Here is a 17,664-nt window from a genome sequence, read left to right on the forward strand (position 1 = left end):
TCTGTTGGGCAGTGTTGGCAGTATTGGGTCATTTTCATTGTGATTTGACAAAATGAGGAAGCAGCAGGTATTTCTTTAAACATGTTTCATTTAAAAATTCTCAGCAGCACCTCGAGCTTATGCATGGTATGAATTGAAGCAATAACTGAGAACTGAGAAGTTTGAGCTGCTGGAAAGCAAGCCGCCGTACCATTCTGCAGAATTGTTCTTTGTCAAAGTAAGAAAAAAAAAACGGAGCTGAAAGTTCTAAATTCTAAAGGCTGAGTATAATATGTAAGTTGAAATTCCTTGCCAAATTGAATTTAGAGGCTGAACAGCTCCATAACAGAGTGAGGTATTGTAACTTCTATCTTTTAAATTCCATTGGATTTATTTTACAACTCGGTTTCATAACCTTCCCAGCCTAAATGCAAATGTGACCTTTATCATTTTCAAAGGATGAAAGTTTTTTGAGAAACTGATACTTGCAGGGGTTCTTAAATCTGTATCAGCATACTATCAAAGACACACTAAGTGATATTTCATTAATTTTCATATCTCTTCTCTCACTTTGAGGAATTGAAAGCAATTTGTACTGGTTTAAATTCGTTAGTTGGAAATTCATCTAACAGAAAACACAAATATCAAGGTTTTCACAGTAAATGGAAGCAGTGACATTTTTTTCTCATTTTTTTTGTTGACATGATCACAGGTTGGAAAAGGCTGGCGCAGATTCAGCCCCCAGGGACTCTTGTTTCCTGGGTTTCAACTCTACAGACAAATTTACAAGTGCAGAGCATCCACTGGGTGGAGAATTTGATGCTTTTCCTCCACATTAAACAAATCTGCCCCTAAATGTGGGTTCTCCCGACATGTATCATAAAAAAAAAATGAACTATGTACTTTTAGTGTAATCCTGTTAACAGACAGATGAATGGAATTGGCAGCCAAACTGAGAATGCACATAGGCAGACAAAAACATACATATACACACAGAGACTCACAGACACACAAATGCGTTGGTGTCTGGAGAAGTCAACAACATTTTAACTGATAGAAAATGTTCTTTTATTCCAAAAAGGCTGCATCGCTGAATAAGCCTATTACACTATGTGTGTGTGTGAGTGTGTGTGTGTGCGTGTGTCGGGAAGGGGGGTTATTACTCATCATCAAATGAAAACACACTCACACACATACACACACACACTGTGAGTAAAGCCTGTGTGACTGATTGGGTTTCCTAACACAGCAGATCAGGCTGTGTCTGCTCTGGTTCAGTGGTGCTTTGTGTGTATGTGTATGTGTATGTGTATGTGTATGTGGATGTGGATGTGGATGTGTATGTGTGTGTGTGTGTGTGTATGTGTATGTTCATGTGTATGTGAGTTTGTGTTCTGGATATTGCCTTTGTTGTGAGGACATAAATCTATTTACACAGTCACATAATGGGGAAACAAGTAATGTCAATATGATGTTTTCTGAACTAATGAGACATTTGTGCGTCTGTTTGTGTTGTGCATCTGTGTGTGTCTGTGAGTGTCACTCGCTTCCTGTCACTCATTCACCCCTCATCCCTCTCTGCATCTCTTCAAGTATATCCTCACTGTCATCTACTTTCGTCTTCTTTATCTCTCTGTCCTTCCCTCCTTCCTTCTCGTCATCTCCCCTTTCATTCTACCCCCTCATCATTTTTCCTTTTTCATTTTTTTCTGTTTGTTTTCTTCCACCCTTTTTCTTCCTCTTAATCCCTTTGCTCTCTGCATTTCGTCTGCTCTATCCTCCATTCTGTCAGCCTCCCTCCCTCCTTCCTCCTTCACTTTGCACCTTTCTTTCACTCCGTCTGGCACTACACCTCTCCTCCCTTTACCCTTTCCCTGTCTCTTTTCATGCTCCGTCTACCCTCCTCCCTCCTTCTCCCTCATTATTCGGTATAATCGGTTGTCTAGACAGAGACTCCCCACACAGATCACACCTGAGAGGAAGCATTGGAGGGAGAAGAAGAAAAAAACGGATGCAGACTAGAAATGAGAGGAGCCGATAGGGAGAAAAGGAGCTTTAAAACAATTGTCTTTTTCTTTTTTTTTTCATTTCTCACTCCCCTCTGGGGGAAAAAAGTATTTGTGTCTCAGACAGAAAAGACTAATTGAGGAAGAGACAGAAAGAGTAAAGATGGGACGGGAGGAGGACGCTGATGAGAAGAGAAAGTGAGAGAGATGAAAGGACGATAACACGAGAGACAAAAAGAACCCACGAAACACCAAAGCTATAAGAAAATGGACTGATCAGTGTTTTTGGCACATCACTATCATGTGGTTTTCAAAAGAGTTTGCTCATATCTGTTCCTCTTAACCCCTTTGCTATTATAAATGAGAGTATGAACATTATGAACCCTGTATTTTAACATGTCTACCTCAATACAGACACATGTCTGTGTCTAAATATAATTTGTGCTATAATTATTGATTCTGGTTGAAATGGATACTGAAGAAAATAGCGGTTTCAGCAGCTTGAGAAGACAAGAAATTGTAATATTGTATTTGTTTTCTTAGGGTATGATCTAATGAAAGGGATTGTCAAACAGTGCAAGACAAAGAAAAGGATGACCTCACTAACAGACACCATGGCATAGATGATGGCAAAGGGCACCGCTGTGGTAAGAGTGAATCACATCCCCCACAAGCTAAAAAACCCTGGTTCATGATTACTCTTGATTTAAAGTCAGTGCATGGCCAACAGTCTTCAGCCAAAGCTTTGTACAAGCAATTAGTTATTAGCTAGCTTACCATCCGGTTCTGTTTAATTGAACAACTTCATTAACCACTCTTGGGGCAATTTGCTTTGAGCAGCTTGTACATAAACAAGGCCAGATGAGGCAGGCTACATCATGCGACAAGGGAAATTAAAAACAATGTTAAGCAATACACACAACCACACAGGTAGTAAGTATCCAATTAGCAAAAAAACTGGGAGTACATTTTGACCCACAAGGACCCCTTGCATATGTCCATTCAAACGTTGTTTTATCTTACATTGTTAAGGCAACGTCAAATCAGTTAAGTTTCCATGAGTTCTGTCAGAAATTGGAACTCAGGAGTTGTTTTGTCTGCCATAACATACAAAAATAGATACTGATTTAAATGAGTACATTTTCAAAACAAGTCTGGAAACATCAAAATATACACTTTGAAAAGATCTGGTCTGATCAATATAGTGACATGTGGCTGCACAACAACTATATTGCTAAATGCTCGGATTAAATAAGGGGTCCAAAGTTTACTTTGCCTTGAGGAATGTGCATAGACAGTGGACAGTTAAGACTTTTATTACCGGTAACTGTTGTGGGCGTAATGGATGCAGGTTAAGATGGAACAGAGGTATGAGAACTGATCCTTGCAGGGCTCTTGAATAGGAACCCTGTAATACATGGCTAATAGTTGTTCCCTCACTGAAACTAAGTTACATAACGATTATTGATTAATGATGATAATATATAAATTAAAATGCCAGAGTTGGCAGGAATGCTGATTTTCATCCATTTTCTCACATCAGATGAAATGACAGAAAGGACATGTTGTTGATGTTTGTCTGTCGGAACGATGAAGGCCATCTAGTCATTCTGGGTTTGGGGCAGCAGTCTGTGGATGCAAAGATGAGTGGTCAAACCAATCTGTGCCCTAAACATCCTCTGGCTGTGTAGACAAGGAATGGTGGTATTCAATAGTAATCTGTAAGTACAATTTTTTTTCCAGGCCTGTCTGCAATGATCAGCTGCTGCAAACCTGTTGGCCTCACATGTTTTGATGCCTCTGTAGACAGCTGAATGCCGTTTTCCTCTGTCGTGGGCTGTCTGCTCCTATGAGGCAATGTCATGGTTGAAGGCCTTCAGTGACACTTTGAGATTGTCTGTAAAAAGGTTTAATTCTGGCATCTCTGGGAGTGCCTAACTTCTTGAAATTCACCATAGAGGGGCTTCTTTTTTTTGGAGCAGATGGTCTAACATATGAGCTACATCTCCTGCCCAGTGCAGCTGTGATTGCATTAGGAGGGAATGGATGTTGGCCAGTCAGTGAGAACTTCAGTGTCTGCTATTTTGTTCTGCCACTTTGAGCCGTGATGTTTTCTGAGGCAGGTGGCCTGGAAAAGGTTCAGCTTCTTTGCATGATGTTGGTAGACCATCCATGTTTCACAGCCATATAGTAGAGCAGTGTTGTGAGAACAAGGGCCCAAAACACCTTGATCTTTGTCACTGAGGCGAAACATCTTCTGTCTCAAACAGTCTTGTGAAGCTTAGAGTAGAAACTCATTTTAACAAGTCTAACATTCATTTCATCGTCAGTAACAACATATTTTGAGTGTCCTGCCAAGGTAAGTGAACTTGTTCATCATATTCAGTCTCCACCCATTGGTGGTGATATTCATTGAGTCTGAAGATGTTATGGGCCTCTATGGACTTGTTGACATGCTAGTGGATGTCCCCTACCAAGGAAGCATATGGGCATAGGTATAAGCAAAGAGGATGCCATTCATGGTCTCTGTCATCACTTTTTTTTTCTCAAAGGGTCTCCTGAGGTTAAACTGTGAGCCTGTGATTTCATCAGCCAGCATGACAGAGAACATGATACTGAATAGGGTTGGGACAAAAACATAATCTCGACTCATTCTCTTAGAGACAGGAAATAGATCAGTTGCCGTACCACTGTCTTGAACTGTAGCCTACATGCCATTGTGGAATCATTTTCCAATGGCAATGAACATCTGTACTGTGCCATGAATCTCTAAAGGCCCTCTCTACAAAGTGTACAAAGCCTTAATCAGATTGCTATGGGTGGAATACAGCTCTGTGTTCTGTTCCTAGCATTTCTCTAGGAGCAGGAAACACCATGTTGGTACCCTGTATCCTGTCCAGAGGCCACACTGGCTCTCTGGTAGGAGACCTTTCTCCAAAGAGTCTGCTGGATCCAGTCTTCACATACATAGGTAGGCAAACATCAAAATTATGCAAGGGTACCAGACCCAATGGCTACCCTCACCAGGTTCTTCCAGTCAATCGGTCAAAGCCATTGTCCGGGGTATGGCTGCTGTTGCATGCAGTCAAAAGGAACCAGTGGTTAGAGCTGAGTGCTAAATGAGTACCAATTACTACTCTAAATAGCAAGATGTATCTCCTCCCATCAGAGGTACTACATCTCCCAAGCAACTCCCTATACCTCAGGAGAGACATACAGCAGATATATCAACACAAAAAGGAACAGACAAGGAATCATTAAACACAAGGTGGTTCAAGGTGTTATTGTGCTCTCCTTGTTTTCAACAAGTGAAACAAGTGAAGGTGAAACATTTGGGACATCGCTGGCCATTTCAATAGTAACTTCGTTTACAATCATACAGTGATAACTTTTCAAAAAGAACAGCACAGCCTCCTCTAGTGGTGGTTATGTTGCTGCAGTCTGCTCGCAGTAAAGTCTGTAAAATTATTTGTCCATTCAAATCTTATTTTAGTCTTTATTCAAACATTTGATTCAGATAGTTTTGCAATAAGGCCTGTGATCTGTAGAATTTTCAACTACTGTCCACACTCTCTCAGGCTGCTTTTTCCTTGTTCAAGTAATACACTGGTTTTGTCAACATTGTTGTCTGACATTAATAGGCATCTGTAGCAGGACATCTGGTCATCTGACTTTAGTGTTTGGCTTCATATGAGGAAAATGTACAAATTAATTTTGTTGCCACTGTACAACATTACATCTGTTACAGTGCTGCCATGGATTTACTAGGCAGTCGTTGCTTTGCGGTCCTTCAAGATGTCCTATCTGTCCTTGGCATAGACAAGACAAAAAAGAGCATACAGAAAAACTTCCACATACCAAAAGAAAGGTATCTGATTCATATAAATAAATGAGTAAATAAATGCATACAAATTCACTCTGCTTGTTCTAAAAAATATAAACAGCCAGCAGCGGGGACCGAGCATCAATTGTGTAATAAAGGCTGGCACACTCTAGGCCTAATTTAATTGTTTTGAAAGCAAACAGTTATGGACAGCACACTGCTGCAACGTTCTTCATGCAGACACACTCATGAGAAACTATGAGAGAAAAGGTTGGGGTGCCAAAAAAAATAGGGAGGGGACACAAAGAGACTGATTTAAAATTTGGTTGTATGTATAAATACTGCTGGGAAGAGCGTACATGTATTTTGGAGGGAGTTCAGTACATTGTGATTTAATATAAAGTATCTTGATATACCCCCCTAAATATGATATTTTATGTACTCATATTTAACTCTTTTTTGCCTCTACTGCTTATCCTGCTCACAGGGTTGTGAGTATGGGGGGAGAGGGGGTTGACAATTACAGATGACATTGGGTGGGAAGCAAGGCTTAAGTTGGAGCAGTCACAGGGCCACACACACTCTTATTCACAGCTACAGACAATGTAGAGTCTTCAGTGAATCTGCAAACTCTTTTTTGAACTTTGGGAGCAAGAAGGAGAACCTGGAGAAGCCAGGCACAAGGACAACATGGAGGCTCTAAGCAGTCAGAATAGAACCAGAATAGAACATTGGTCTTGTGACTGAGGGATGGTCATCATCTTATTTCCTGGTCATTTGTGTTATGTTTGCTGATGTTTATGTTGGACCTGTAAATTTAGAGGGTCAGTGGTGCATTGTCATTTAGGCTAATTATGTGTAGAATTTGATGGAAGGTAACATCCGACATTTCATAAAGGCTGATGTTAGCGCTAATGATAACAGTCATACATGAATGATGATATTTGCTGTCTAAATGGTGCTCATATAATCTCTATAATTAGATATTTGAAATTTATTTCTGGGAAATTATAATGGCTAGTCGATTAAGTCTGACTATCATATGAGAAAAGGTGTGTGTGTGTGTGTGCGTGTGTGTGTGTGTGTGTGTGTGTGTGTGTGTGTGTGTGTGTGCATGCGCACTGCCTGGAAGTAGCTTTAGACATCATGTTTGGCTCTAATTACTACCATCTTCAAGCTTTGGTTTCAATCACATCCTTCAAGTCCATTATCAAATGGCTGCGGCCACTTTCAGAGTCACTGACTTTGTTAATCCAGTGTTCTTTCCTTTTTCTGTGATGTGCCAATTTCTCGGGTCCTTCCTGACCACCAAGATCCAAAAATCCTGATAAAATCCCTTTAGACAACATCACCAGGTGAGTATTGCTGCAGCCTGTTCGGTTCATCCCAACACAGCCACCTTGAAGGCTCCCTCAGTGCTGACACATTTCTGCGAGGTCGTTCAATACAAGGATATATAGATCAAACTAAGGAGAGGCTATTTTGTCATACCACAGCCAGATGTGAGAGGGGAAGAGGCTGTATAAAATAAAGACTATGACTATATGGTATATGATATATGTCTCTGTGTGACATCACACAGAAATCACACGGTTCCACTGCGCAGTTCACACACTTCTTAAATAACGTATTAGCTCAGTGCCAACTTACTGATGTGATTTTTCTTTTCTTTTGTTCCTCCTGACTATACGTCTCCCCAATAAGTGTTACTTCTAATCTTCCGCGTGTGCCTCCGCTATCGTTGTCCCCTTAAACGTCAACCTGCATCTTCCGTTCCACAACACGCATGCATCTGGCCTGACGGTGTCATGAGTACCGATCGTAATACTGGAAATGTGACTGTTCCGCTTAGAAATGTGCTAAACTCCATCCAGTGCATCAAAGATAGAGTCCGAGGTCAGTGCAGCATGTTTTCATCGCTACGGGTCAAATACTAAGCTAGTACTATCGTTGTAAACATGCTAGTTAGCAACACAAGCTAACATTAGCCCCAAATTGTTACGTTTACTTACTGACATCGCCGGTTTTCACAAACTGCAATGATTCGCCTGTTTGTAATGTCTAATTGTTAATCTTAATGGTGTTGTTTTTGACAGGGAACACTCAGCTGTCATTTTGTTACGCAGTTTGTCTTTATTATTATATTGAAATATTCCTAAGTTTCAACAGACGGCCGCAGCAGCGGAAACTACCACTTTCTCGAACCAAGTTGAAATATAATACTTAGCTTTAAAATACTCGATTTAAGTTAAAATTGATGTATAATTGTATATTCTGTGTCTTAATTTTTCACTCAACTCGAATTTTCTAATACTGAAGTCCAGCTGTATAATTTACTAATGTACATTTAAAAAAAGCCCCAGTTACACCAATTGGCTATTAGGCAAAATATAGGAAATTACCATTATGCTGTCTCATGTTTTGGTATCCTTTATCTTGTTTACGAGTCTTCCATTAGTTCGGTTATTTATGGTAAGAAACCAACAGGCATTTTAAAAAACAATAAATACTTCGTGAGCTGATTACAGTTATGCACCAATGGGCCCTGACTGGGGGCTGACAAAGAGATGTATTTATCGTATATTTAAATATCTTCAGTGATCCTTGGATAGTAATGTATTTCTAAAAAAAGTTAAAACATAACTATCACAATAACTGGATTTATTTTCCAATGAAGGGCGAATTTATATGTGGACTGTGTTGTAGAACATGTCAAAAATATGTCACATTTTGTACATTTTAATCTTGTGAATTAATTGGAGTTAGTTTTTTTTTATTCAAATTATTTGTCTCATCCTGTTGTAAACTATAAACTATTTTATTGAGGAAAAAATGTTGTTTGTTTCCTGGTTTGGCATTGAGTTCAATATAGAAAATGTTCTGCTGACTGTTCAACTAATTATTTCAATCTGGAAAAAATGTAAAAACACATTAAGACTTCATGGAAATACCATAATTTCCATCTTCATCTTCCCTCTGCATGCTAAAACCAGTGAAGTTGTCTTCTTCAGTTTCGAAATTGAACAGCCTCAGAATTTCACAGTAATTTCATTGGTCCAATGTGATGAGGCTAAATCTTTTGGTTACACAAAGCTTGTTAACACAAAAAAATTAGCTGCATCATTGTTTAAGCTGCAGTGTTCAAAGTGTGTGAAAAAAGTAGCGGCTTATAGTCTGGAAATTATGTCCCTTTTTTCCCCACATTAGAATTAGTTTTCATGTATGTCATAAACTATCCACATTTGCTTTTCCCTGCTCATGGATGGATTTTTTTAACCCACAAATTTAACCTGTAAGATAGAAGACTGGTGAATAAATATCCTATTTTTCTTACTCACAGATGGAGAGGCCAACGAGTCTGATGGATCCTTCAACATCTCCAACTTCTGGGATACTCTGAGTATGATTTATCTTCCTCTGCTTCCAGTAACCATTATTCAAATTAATTTCTTCCATCTCTTTTCCCAGGATGTCTTCCAACATCCCTCATGAAACCAATTAAGATATATATTGAGTCTTTCATTTTTTCAATATACCTCATAAAGAATAACTGCCATGATGAAGCCTCAGAGTGTTAACCCAGATTCTTCTTCAGATATCCTGGGTGTTCACTTTTCCCATCTAGCAGAAAACAGTTGCTGAGTTTCTTGCAGCAACCTGAGGAAGAACCAAAAAAACAGGACCAAAATCATAATCCCCTTCCTGTTTTGTGATATATCTGCACATTACAACTATAGAAAGTCTCCACTGAGACTTTCTATAGTTATAATTCACTCTACATTACTACACTGTTTCCCTCTGTTATCAGACCAGGCGGTAAATGCTGTGTCGCAGGAAGCCACCAAGCTCAGCCTGGCATTCTCCAAACCCCCGCTGCCGCAACAGCAGGTCAGATTTCATTAGAGTACTCCCCCGCTTGCTGATCCATTCAGTTTAAATTTTGCCACCAGGAGCTTCTTAATTAACCCAATAGCAATGTAGTGTGAAGACCTAAAACAAAAGAAATGAAGACATAGAACTTAAAAAAAATAGCAGAGAGTTTGCTGAAGTTTAACTTGCCCCTGAAAAACATCCTGATATACAGACTCTGAGGGCGGGGGGAATCTCCCCTTTCAGTGTTCTGATTTTGACTGTTGTAGATCTTCAATTTTAAAGACTTAGAATGTTGATTTCTTCCTGCTTTTTTCCCTCTCTCCATGAGTAAGGATGCAGAGAAGTTGGCTGACTCCATCTTGAAAAGTGTCCTTACACTCTCCACTGTGTATTACTGGCTGCCTAAAAGTCAAGGTAAAATTTCTCCTCATTCAGTACCAACTATGTGCTAGAGAAGCTGGGAAGTTGAATCATGGGTTAATTGTTTGTTGTTGTTTTTTTTTGTTTGTTTTTTTTCCCCAAACTTTTGTGTGTGTGTTCGTCACTCAGGTGTCAGTCTGAGGCAGCAGGTCAGAGATGCTACCGTGGAGGTTCTAGAGGGGGTCACCCAATTGGTGGACGTTATCCTGTCCTCACCACTGCAGAGGTACACATACACACAAAGAGTTATTGACAAACAATAATGATAATACCCCTTCACACAGTTTACGTGTGCTAGATTTCTGCCAAAAAATGTATTCTCTTGTGTATGTGTGTTTAAGACATTGTTATCTGGGAACAACATTTGTATAGATTACTTGGACTTTCATTTTAAATAAGAAAATGCAAGCTGAAAGTTGAAAATTTTGGTCTGAATGAGAAGGTTCATGACAAAAAGCAAAAATTTACCAGAAAAAATAAAAACATTGACCTGAAAATACATTAATTAAAAATGCACAAGTGACAACCTGAAAAGTGAAAGTTAACCAGAAGTTTCTTACAGGCAAACAAGTGTCCCAAATTTAACAGGAAAATACCTAGAAATATGTTGTTGAACGGGGAAAAGACATTTGTTAGATTTTCTAAGAAATAAATTGATGAAATTAACTGGAAAGTGATCAACACATCTGAATAACAGAGGAAAAAAAATAGTTTGTAACTAGCGACAAAAAGTTGTAAAATAGAAAGCAATCACTGCAAAAAATCATAAATTCTACCTCGTTTTTCTCAAAATATTGTAGAAAGATAGTCAAAGTGGGGAAAAAAAAAAAAATATATATATATATATATATGTATGTGTGTGTGTGTGTGTGTGTGTGTGTGAAGGATAGTTTGTATGTCAAAAGTGTGTACTGGAAAGGACCTGAAAAATTGCCTCATAAATGTTCCCTTTTTCTCCTGAGCTGCTTTCATCTGTCCATGTTATCCAGAGCCAATAATACATAAGACTGTCATTAGTCCAGTGATAGTTATCAATGTCCTTCACAGTTTTGTCCAAGCGCAACACCTTTGTAAAAACAATTGAATTCGGCCCCGACTTTCTGTGGCTACTATGGTAGTGGTAAATCGATGACTAATGAGCGTTTTATCTCCTGCCCAGTCTAACCCAGGAGCAGCTAATGTCAACTGGAGGCGTGTGGTTGGCCTGCGACCGTTTCGTCCAGTTACCCAAAGGTACATCCACCTTCCGCGTGGCACAACAGGACAGAATATTCAGTTTTATTAGATCTGGAGTCTTGTTTGCAGATAATATTGAGATCAGTAGTGAGAGCAGAGAACAGGTTGAGGAAAATCTTAAGAGCTGGAAGCATGCTCTGGAAAGGAGAGGAATGAAGGTTAGTCGCAGCAGGACAGAATATATGTGTGTGAATGGGAGGAGCATGGGTGGAATGGTCAGATCAAGCAGTTGGAGGATTTCAAGTACTTAGGATCAACAGTCCAGAGCAACAGAGTGTGTGGAAAAGAGGTGAAGAGACGGGTTAGTAGGTTGGAATGGGTGGAGAAAAGTGTCAGGGGTACTGTGCGATAGAAGACTATCAGCCAGAATGAAAGGAAAGGTGTACAAGACAGTGATGAGAGCAGCGATGCTGTCTCGTCGAGAAACAGTGACAATGACAAAAAGACAAGAGACAAAGCTGGAGGTCGCAGAGATGAAGTTGTCTTTGGGAGTGATGTGGATGGATAACATCAGGAATGAGTCCATCAGAGGAACAACCCATGGTTGATGTTTTGGAGAGAAGGTCAGAGAAGCCAGACTGAGATTGTTCAGGCCATGTACAGAGGAGGGATAGTGAATATATTAGTAGGATCCTGGAATTGGAGCTGCCCGGCAGGATGTCTCTAGGAAGACCAAAGAGAAGATTTATGGATGTAGTGAGAGAGGATGTCAAATTAGTTGGTGTGAGAGAGGAGGATACAGAGAATAGGGTTAGATGGAAAAGGTTGATTTGTTGTGGTGACCCCTGAAGGGAAAAGCTGAAAGGAAAAGAAGAATCTGCCAGCATCAGAGCAGAAGTTAATACACCCTCTCTGTTGACTCCACCCGCTATACCAGCTGCAGCCTCTTAGGTTGTGAGAAATGATTTCGTTAGACGTTAAATCCCAGCTCAATAAGTCAAATCCTTCTCCTCATAAGACATAAGTGTCTCTCCACCAGTCTTTATCAGCAGAAGTAATACATTGTTTCTCTGTATTGAAATGACAGAAATGTCCAATGCCTCATTAGTTTTTAAAGGGGATATTATTCACCTCAGCAGGCTTTTCCACCAAATGCAGCAATATGATGCTTCCATTGAAACAGCATTTTCAGATCACCTTTAACAGAACAGGGTCAACGTCTCAGTTCAGTCTCATTATTTTGAGTGCGTTGTTGGAGTATAGAATAATAAGGGTGCTTTCTGTTTTTTCTTTTGTTTTTCTTAACGCAGTAAGCCGTTCTAACATTTTGTGGAGCACTTTGGTGATACATTCATCAGTCAGAGTAATTAAAGAAACATTTTGAACCTTCCATTTTGTTTATGATGCTGGTTAAAAATGAAATCCCATCATTTCTGGTCTGTAGCTAAAACGGTCCTCCCACTGATTCAGGAACACTGAATGTACTGCCAGCAACTCATTAACACCTAAAGTCGTGTAAAAAAACAGAAAAGGACATTATCAGTATTGTACGAATAATGGTAAAAGCAGTACCAGGAGCAAGAAAACTGAGAAAATACATCTTGTTGTATCAGCAGAAAACCACTCCTTAATACTGTTTAACTTCCTTTGCAATGCACCAACGCCTGCTTGAGTTTCAGTGTAGTTAGTACTCTCGACCAGAAGTGAGACCTGTAGTTCTGGCAAGAGCTAACAGGTTATAATGTTGTTTTTAAACTATATCTAATTAATGCTGTCATTCAAATTCTGTGTGCGTGCGTGCGTGCGTGCGTGCGTGCGTGCGTGCGTGCGTGCGTGCGTGCGTGCGTGCATGCGTGTGTGTTCCACAGATAATAAGGCAGCTGTGCAGGTGATTCTTTCCAATCAGATTGGAGTGGTCAAAGATGCCATTGAGGAGATGGAACAGGTTCTCCCTCACCCTCCCTCTATCTCTCTCGCTCGCTCGCTCTCTCTCTCTCTCTCTCTCTCTCTCTCTCTCCCATCACACACACACACACACACCGATCCTGACCTGAGTTTGAGGTTTTTGTGATCTCTCTGGCCTTCGTCTCGGGCATCTATGTGCAAATCAACATTGCCTTTCACCTTCAGATCCTTGGGTATTTTTTTGAACTATATATCAAGGCCGAATCACAGAAACCTCACCAATATGCAGGCTTGCTACACTTGAAATCTCAACAAATCCCAATTTCTTCAGGCAGACACCAAGCTGAACCAAGCTGTAGCAGGTTCCAGAGCTGATAAATGTATTGTTACCTATCAAATATAGTCCATCTAATACCATGCTGTGGATTTCTTGATATAGTGATACTCGTCTTTACGCTTCATATCGAATCAAAACGCTTCTCTCTTTTCAAAGTTACCTTGAAGCTGGTAGGAAGTATTTACCTTATTTACCTAGTATTTCAAAATCAGTTTATACTGTACATCCCTATTAGATCTGAAAAAAATGATTCTAATAAGTAAATGATAGATAGTAATGACTGTAGCCCAAGTTCCTAAGAAGAAACATTAAGTAAACTTATTGTAAGTAGACTTATTGTAAGTCGCTTTGGATAAAAGCGTCTGCCAAATGCAATGTAATGTAATGTAAACAGAAAAAAGGTGTAAAATAAACAGGAAACTATCTGATTTTCAAGTTTGTGTTCATGTCTCAAATTTCACTTTCTTCACCTCTTTCTCAGGCATTGTCTGAGGTTCACGACCCCTTCAGCGACATCCTGGATGATGAGGAGGGGGAGCAGCCTCCCCGGGGAAACCAGGACACGTACTGGTCAGAGAAGGACCGCCTTGTGATTGCCCCCTGTCAGGGCCTGATGAAGGCATCGGCAGCTTGCCTGAGGAAGCTGCATTCCGCTGTCAGAGCCAACGGGGACGTCAGCACCATGCACGCCATCGCGCAGCTCGACGACCTGGCTGATATCAGCAAGGACATAAGCCCTGGGTAGGTGCACAAACACGTGGTTAGAAATGGTTCGATTGTGATGGAGACTTAAAGTCACTCCACAATTATAGGAAAAAAGGTTTGGAATTGTTTTGTTTTTTCTCAATATTTTGTTAAACATTATCTTCACCAAGAAATTAATAAATAGGCTAAAATTGAGCAGGAGTGTCCAAAAAATCTTTTTTTCTTTAAGTTCAGCTGTATTGTGTCTTGAAATTGATAGATTTTAAATGTTCTGGACTTATATTCAGAAATTTTGACAAATGTATAAACATGTTCTTCATGTCCAAGGAGTCAAACATTAATTTCATATTTTTCTTTATGTGCCGTTTAGGATGAACATAAGCTGTCACAGGATAAATCGGATTTTTCTATAAATACCCATCTGTTTTTCTCCTCAGTGTTGATGACTTGGCTCTGTGTCTGTATCCGCCCATGGACTACAGCGGAGTGGAAAGCCACGTAAGGAACTAAGAATCAGCAATCTGTCGTTTATGCAGCATCTCAATATTTAATTTGAAATGGTGTTTGGACACACATTTCACTAAAAAAATGTACTTTCCAGAAATTGGATTCTTTAGTTTTTTTATTTAAACCCTTTTAAAACTCTGGAGGTAGCATATTATGATTACCGGTACAAACTGAAAATGTATGTTCTCTGGTCTGGGTCTTTCAGGGGGATCAGTTAATAGAATAAACCACTGTAAGAAACAAATAAATTGTTACCAACATTTTACACCCATAGAATGAATCACTTAACTGCAAAGAATGTTAGCGTGCCTTTTTTGTCTTCACTGTATATCGAATAGAGCCTGAATTTGTTTGTAAGTCTATTCTCTTGTAAAAGCCCATGTTTCAGTTTTCCTTTCACGCTAGGGACAGGAAATGTGGTTCCAGTTTCAGTTCAGAGGAAATTTAGCTGTTGATACAGTTGTGACATGATTGGTTATCTTGAATGAGTTTACCTCCGAATTTCCATTGAAGTCGCAATGTGACTACATCTGCAAATATTCACGACACTTTTTCTGAAGAACCTTCCACTCATAGGTTGCTCAATCTCATATTTGGTAACCTGTTTAAATGATTACCCGCATTTAACATAAACACCAGAAGTCTTTTTTTGCACCCAAATAGGGTGATGTTATTGCCTGTACATTATTAGTCCGAAAGATTGGCATTTTACATTTTTTGTTAGAAATAACACATTTTGAAATTGGCTAAAGAAAAATAAAAGCTCACTTTGAACTTGTGCAATCTTACTTTTCTTTGCAGATTTCAAAATTGGCCATGTTGCTAAAGAAAGTTCTAGAGATAATCAGGTAAGTATTTGTCAGAACCAGGTCTTTCAAAAGCTTAAAGAACAATAAGCTATTTATTGATATTATTTAATAATAATTTATATTGTTATTTTCTTTGTACTTTAAATTTAGTCATCACTTCATTTTTAATGAAACATCAAATAGTAGCCAGCTTCCATCTTGGCATGTGCATTATTCCTCTGCATTATATTAATGGAATAAAAATAATTCCAATTCTATCAAGTCTTTGAATGTGGAACATTTAAAGCACCAAACTGAGTAATTTCTCCCACCAAGCAGTTTGGTAACACATAAGATTTATTTTTATTTTTTTTTTGAGTGTGGGAAGAAAGTCAGACGTCTTCACAAACAAAAGTCACAGGGCAGGTCTAACAAACTCGTGGGTGGTGCACTGCAATCCCCAACTGAAATTTCCTAACTTGATCAGAGCTGCTGATAAAAGTTATAACAGATACCTGATCATTTTCGTGTCTTGTCCACACCTTTTCCTGCTCTATCAGGTCCAGTCATGTGTGTGGGGAGACAGAGCTGACTTGGGTTCAGTTCTTGGATGGAGCTGTCAATCACAACTTGCAGAAAGCCAGAGATCTTATACAGCAAGAGTCCTAGCGCATGTCAACTTTTCCCTCAGGTGCATTGAGTGAGGTATGTGTGTACATGCGTATGCATGTACACGCATGTGCATGTAGGCATGCATAATACAGTATTAGGTTTGCAATTTGTCTGTAGTTCATGGATTTCTAACATGTGCCGCCATTTCAACAGGCACTTTCATGTATCACAATAAGAATTCCAGCTTGAAGGCATAGGTCTCAGAATAGTTATAATTGCATAACATCTATGATTTGCATTAAAGCCATACCAAACCACAAAATGCTTCTGGAAGCACTCCTTTCAACTGCTGGAACACGTCAGACTGGCTGTTGATTGACTCTAGACGCACACTGAGGATTTAGTGGCGTATAAGTTGTGTTTTATCTCACAGCCAGTGTGTGAACTGAATCAGGTATTACTTTTTAATTAAGTCAGCCTATTTCTTTTGAGGACATGATTGAAAAAACACATACAAAATACATTACAGCTGTGCTAAAATGTAACTCTGAGCTGATGTCAGATTTCATTGTTGCTTTGAAATAAAATAAAATAATTATCTACTGAAATACTGTGTATACATTCATTCATTTATTGTTTTGTCCATGCTGCTTATCCTGCACACAGGACATCAAATAGTTAAAAGCAACTGGTACTCCGTTTTATTTACTTTTAACTGGCTCAGGATTGTGATGGCTTTGGTTGTATCACTGCAAACAAAATGCATTCTGGTTAAGCTGTGTATTTATAATTCTCAATCTTTCCTGCATGAAATACTGCAGTTGCATGCATAATTTCCAGGAAGAGAGATGTTCTGTACAGCTGAAAGCAAAAAGCATAGTTATATTCAAATTAAGGCCCATTAAAAATGTGTTAATCTAGATTCATATATTTGCATGATTCATTTAATAAAGAATTTTACTCAAAATAACTCTAGAACTCCACATTGGTGCAGATTGGTTCTCAAACCGTATCAGATTTTGTCATCTGGACACCATAGCGGTCTCATTTGTTTGAGTAAAACATGTTTAGCGCGTTTACATCACATTCTGTCATGAGTCTTCTTATTCCCACAAAATGAGGTCCAATTAAAAATAAAAGTTTGTTTATCAAAAAATTGCCCCGAATGAGTGAGTGAGTGAGTGAATGGTTTTCTATCTATCTATCAATGTATATCGTATGTATATATATATATATATATATATATATATATATATATATGTATATTTGACGCCCTGTGATTGACTGGCGACCAGTTCAGTGTGTACCCCGCCTCTTGACCGATGACAGCTGGGATAGATTCCAGCATCCCCCGCGACCCCGGATGCAGGATAATTGGCAGATGATGGATTGCTGGTTATTTATCAGGATTAATCCAAAAATTAATCCTCAGCGGCCATGAGATCATTCCAATGGGATTAAAATTAAAAACACAATTGACTAAATTGTCCTAAATTGAAATATATGGGCTAGCATGAAAATAAAATCAAATTT

At 39.1% G+C, this 17,664-nt stretch overlaps 1 protein-coding gene across 1 annotated transcript; it reads left to right on the forward strand.

Annotated features, from left to right (window-relative positions):
* Nucleotides 1-7,550: 7,550 nt before the first annotated feature.
* On the forward strand, nucleotides 7,551-16,734 carry ccndbp1 (cyclin D-type binding-protein 1). Its single transcript, XM_086150149.1, has 11 exons — nucleotides 7,551-7,704; nucleotides 9,149-9,208; nucleotides 9,617-9,696; nucleotides 10,014-10,095; nucleotides 10,231-10,327; nucleotides 11,261-11,334; nucleotides 13,146-13,222; nucleotides 14,001-14,260; nucleotides 14,662-14,722; nucleotides 15,533-15,579; nucleotides 16,080-16,734. The coding sequence occupies exons 1-11, from the start codon at nucleotides 7,617-7,619 to the stop codon at nucleotides 16,186-16,188; spliced, it is 1,035 nt and encodes a 344-aa protein (XP_086006275.1). The 5' UTR covers nucleotides 7,551-7,616; the 3' UTR covers nucleotides 16,189-16,734.
* Nucleotides 16,735-17,664: the final 930 nt, after the last annotated feature.

Source organism: Fistularia commersonii, chromosome 7 (assembly GCF_037954325.1).
Source record: "Fistularia commersonii isolate RoL2024-O1a breed Wild chromosome 7, RoL_Fcom_v1.0, whole genome shotgun sequence".
NCBI classification, from domain to species: domain Eukaryota; kingdom Metazoa; phylum Chordata; class Actinopteri; order Syngnathiformes; family Fistulariidae; genus Fistularia; species Fistularia commersonii.

Excerpts from the sequence above, each read along its gene's own strand:
- ccndbp1 (XM_086150149.1), top strand. The coding sequence starts at position 7,617 with ATGAGTACCGATCGTAATACTGGAAATGTGACTGTTCCGCTTAGAAAT. Across the intron at positions 10,096-10,230 it reads CTGGCTGCCTAAAAGTCAAG|GTGTCAGTCTGAGGCAGCAG; the intron begins GTAAAATTTCTC and ends TTCGTCACTCAG. Across the intron at positions 13,223-14,000 it reads CCATTGAGGAGATGGAACAG|GCATTGTCTGAGGTTCACGA; the intron begins GTTCTCCCTCAC and ends CCTCTTTCTCAG.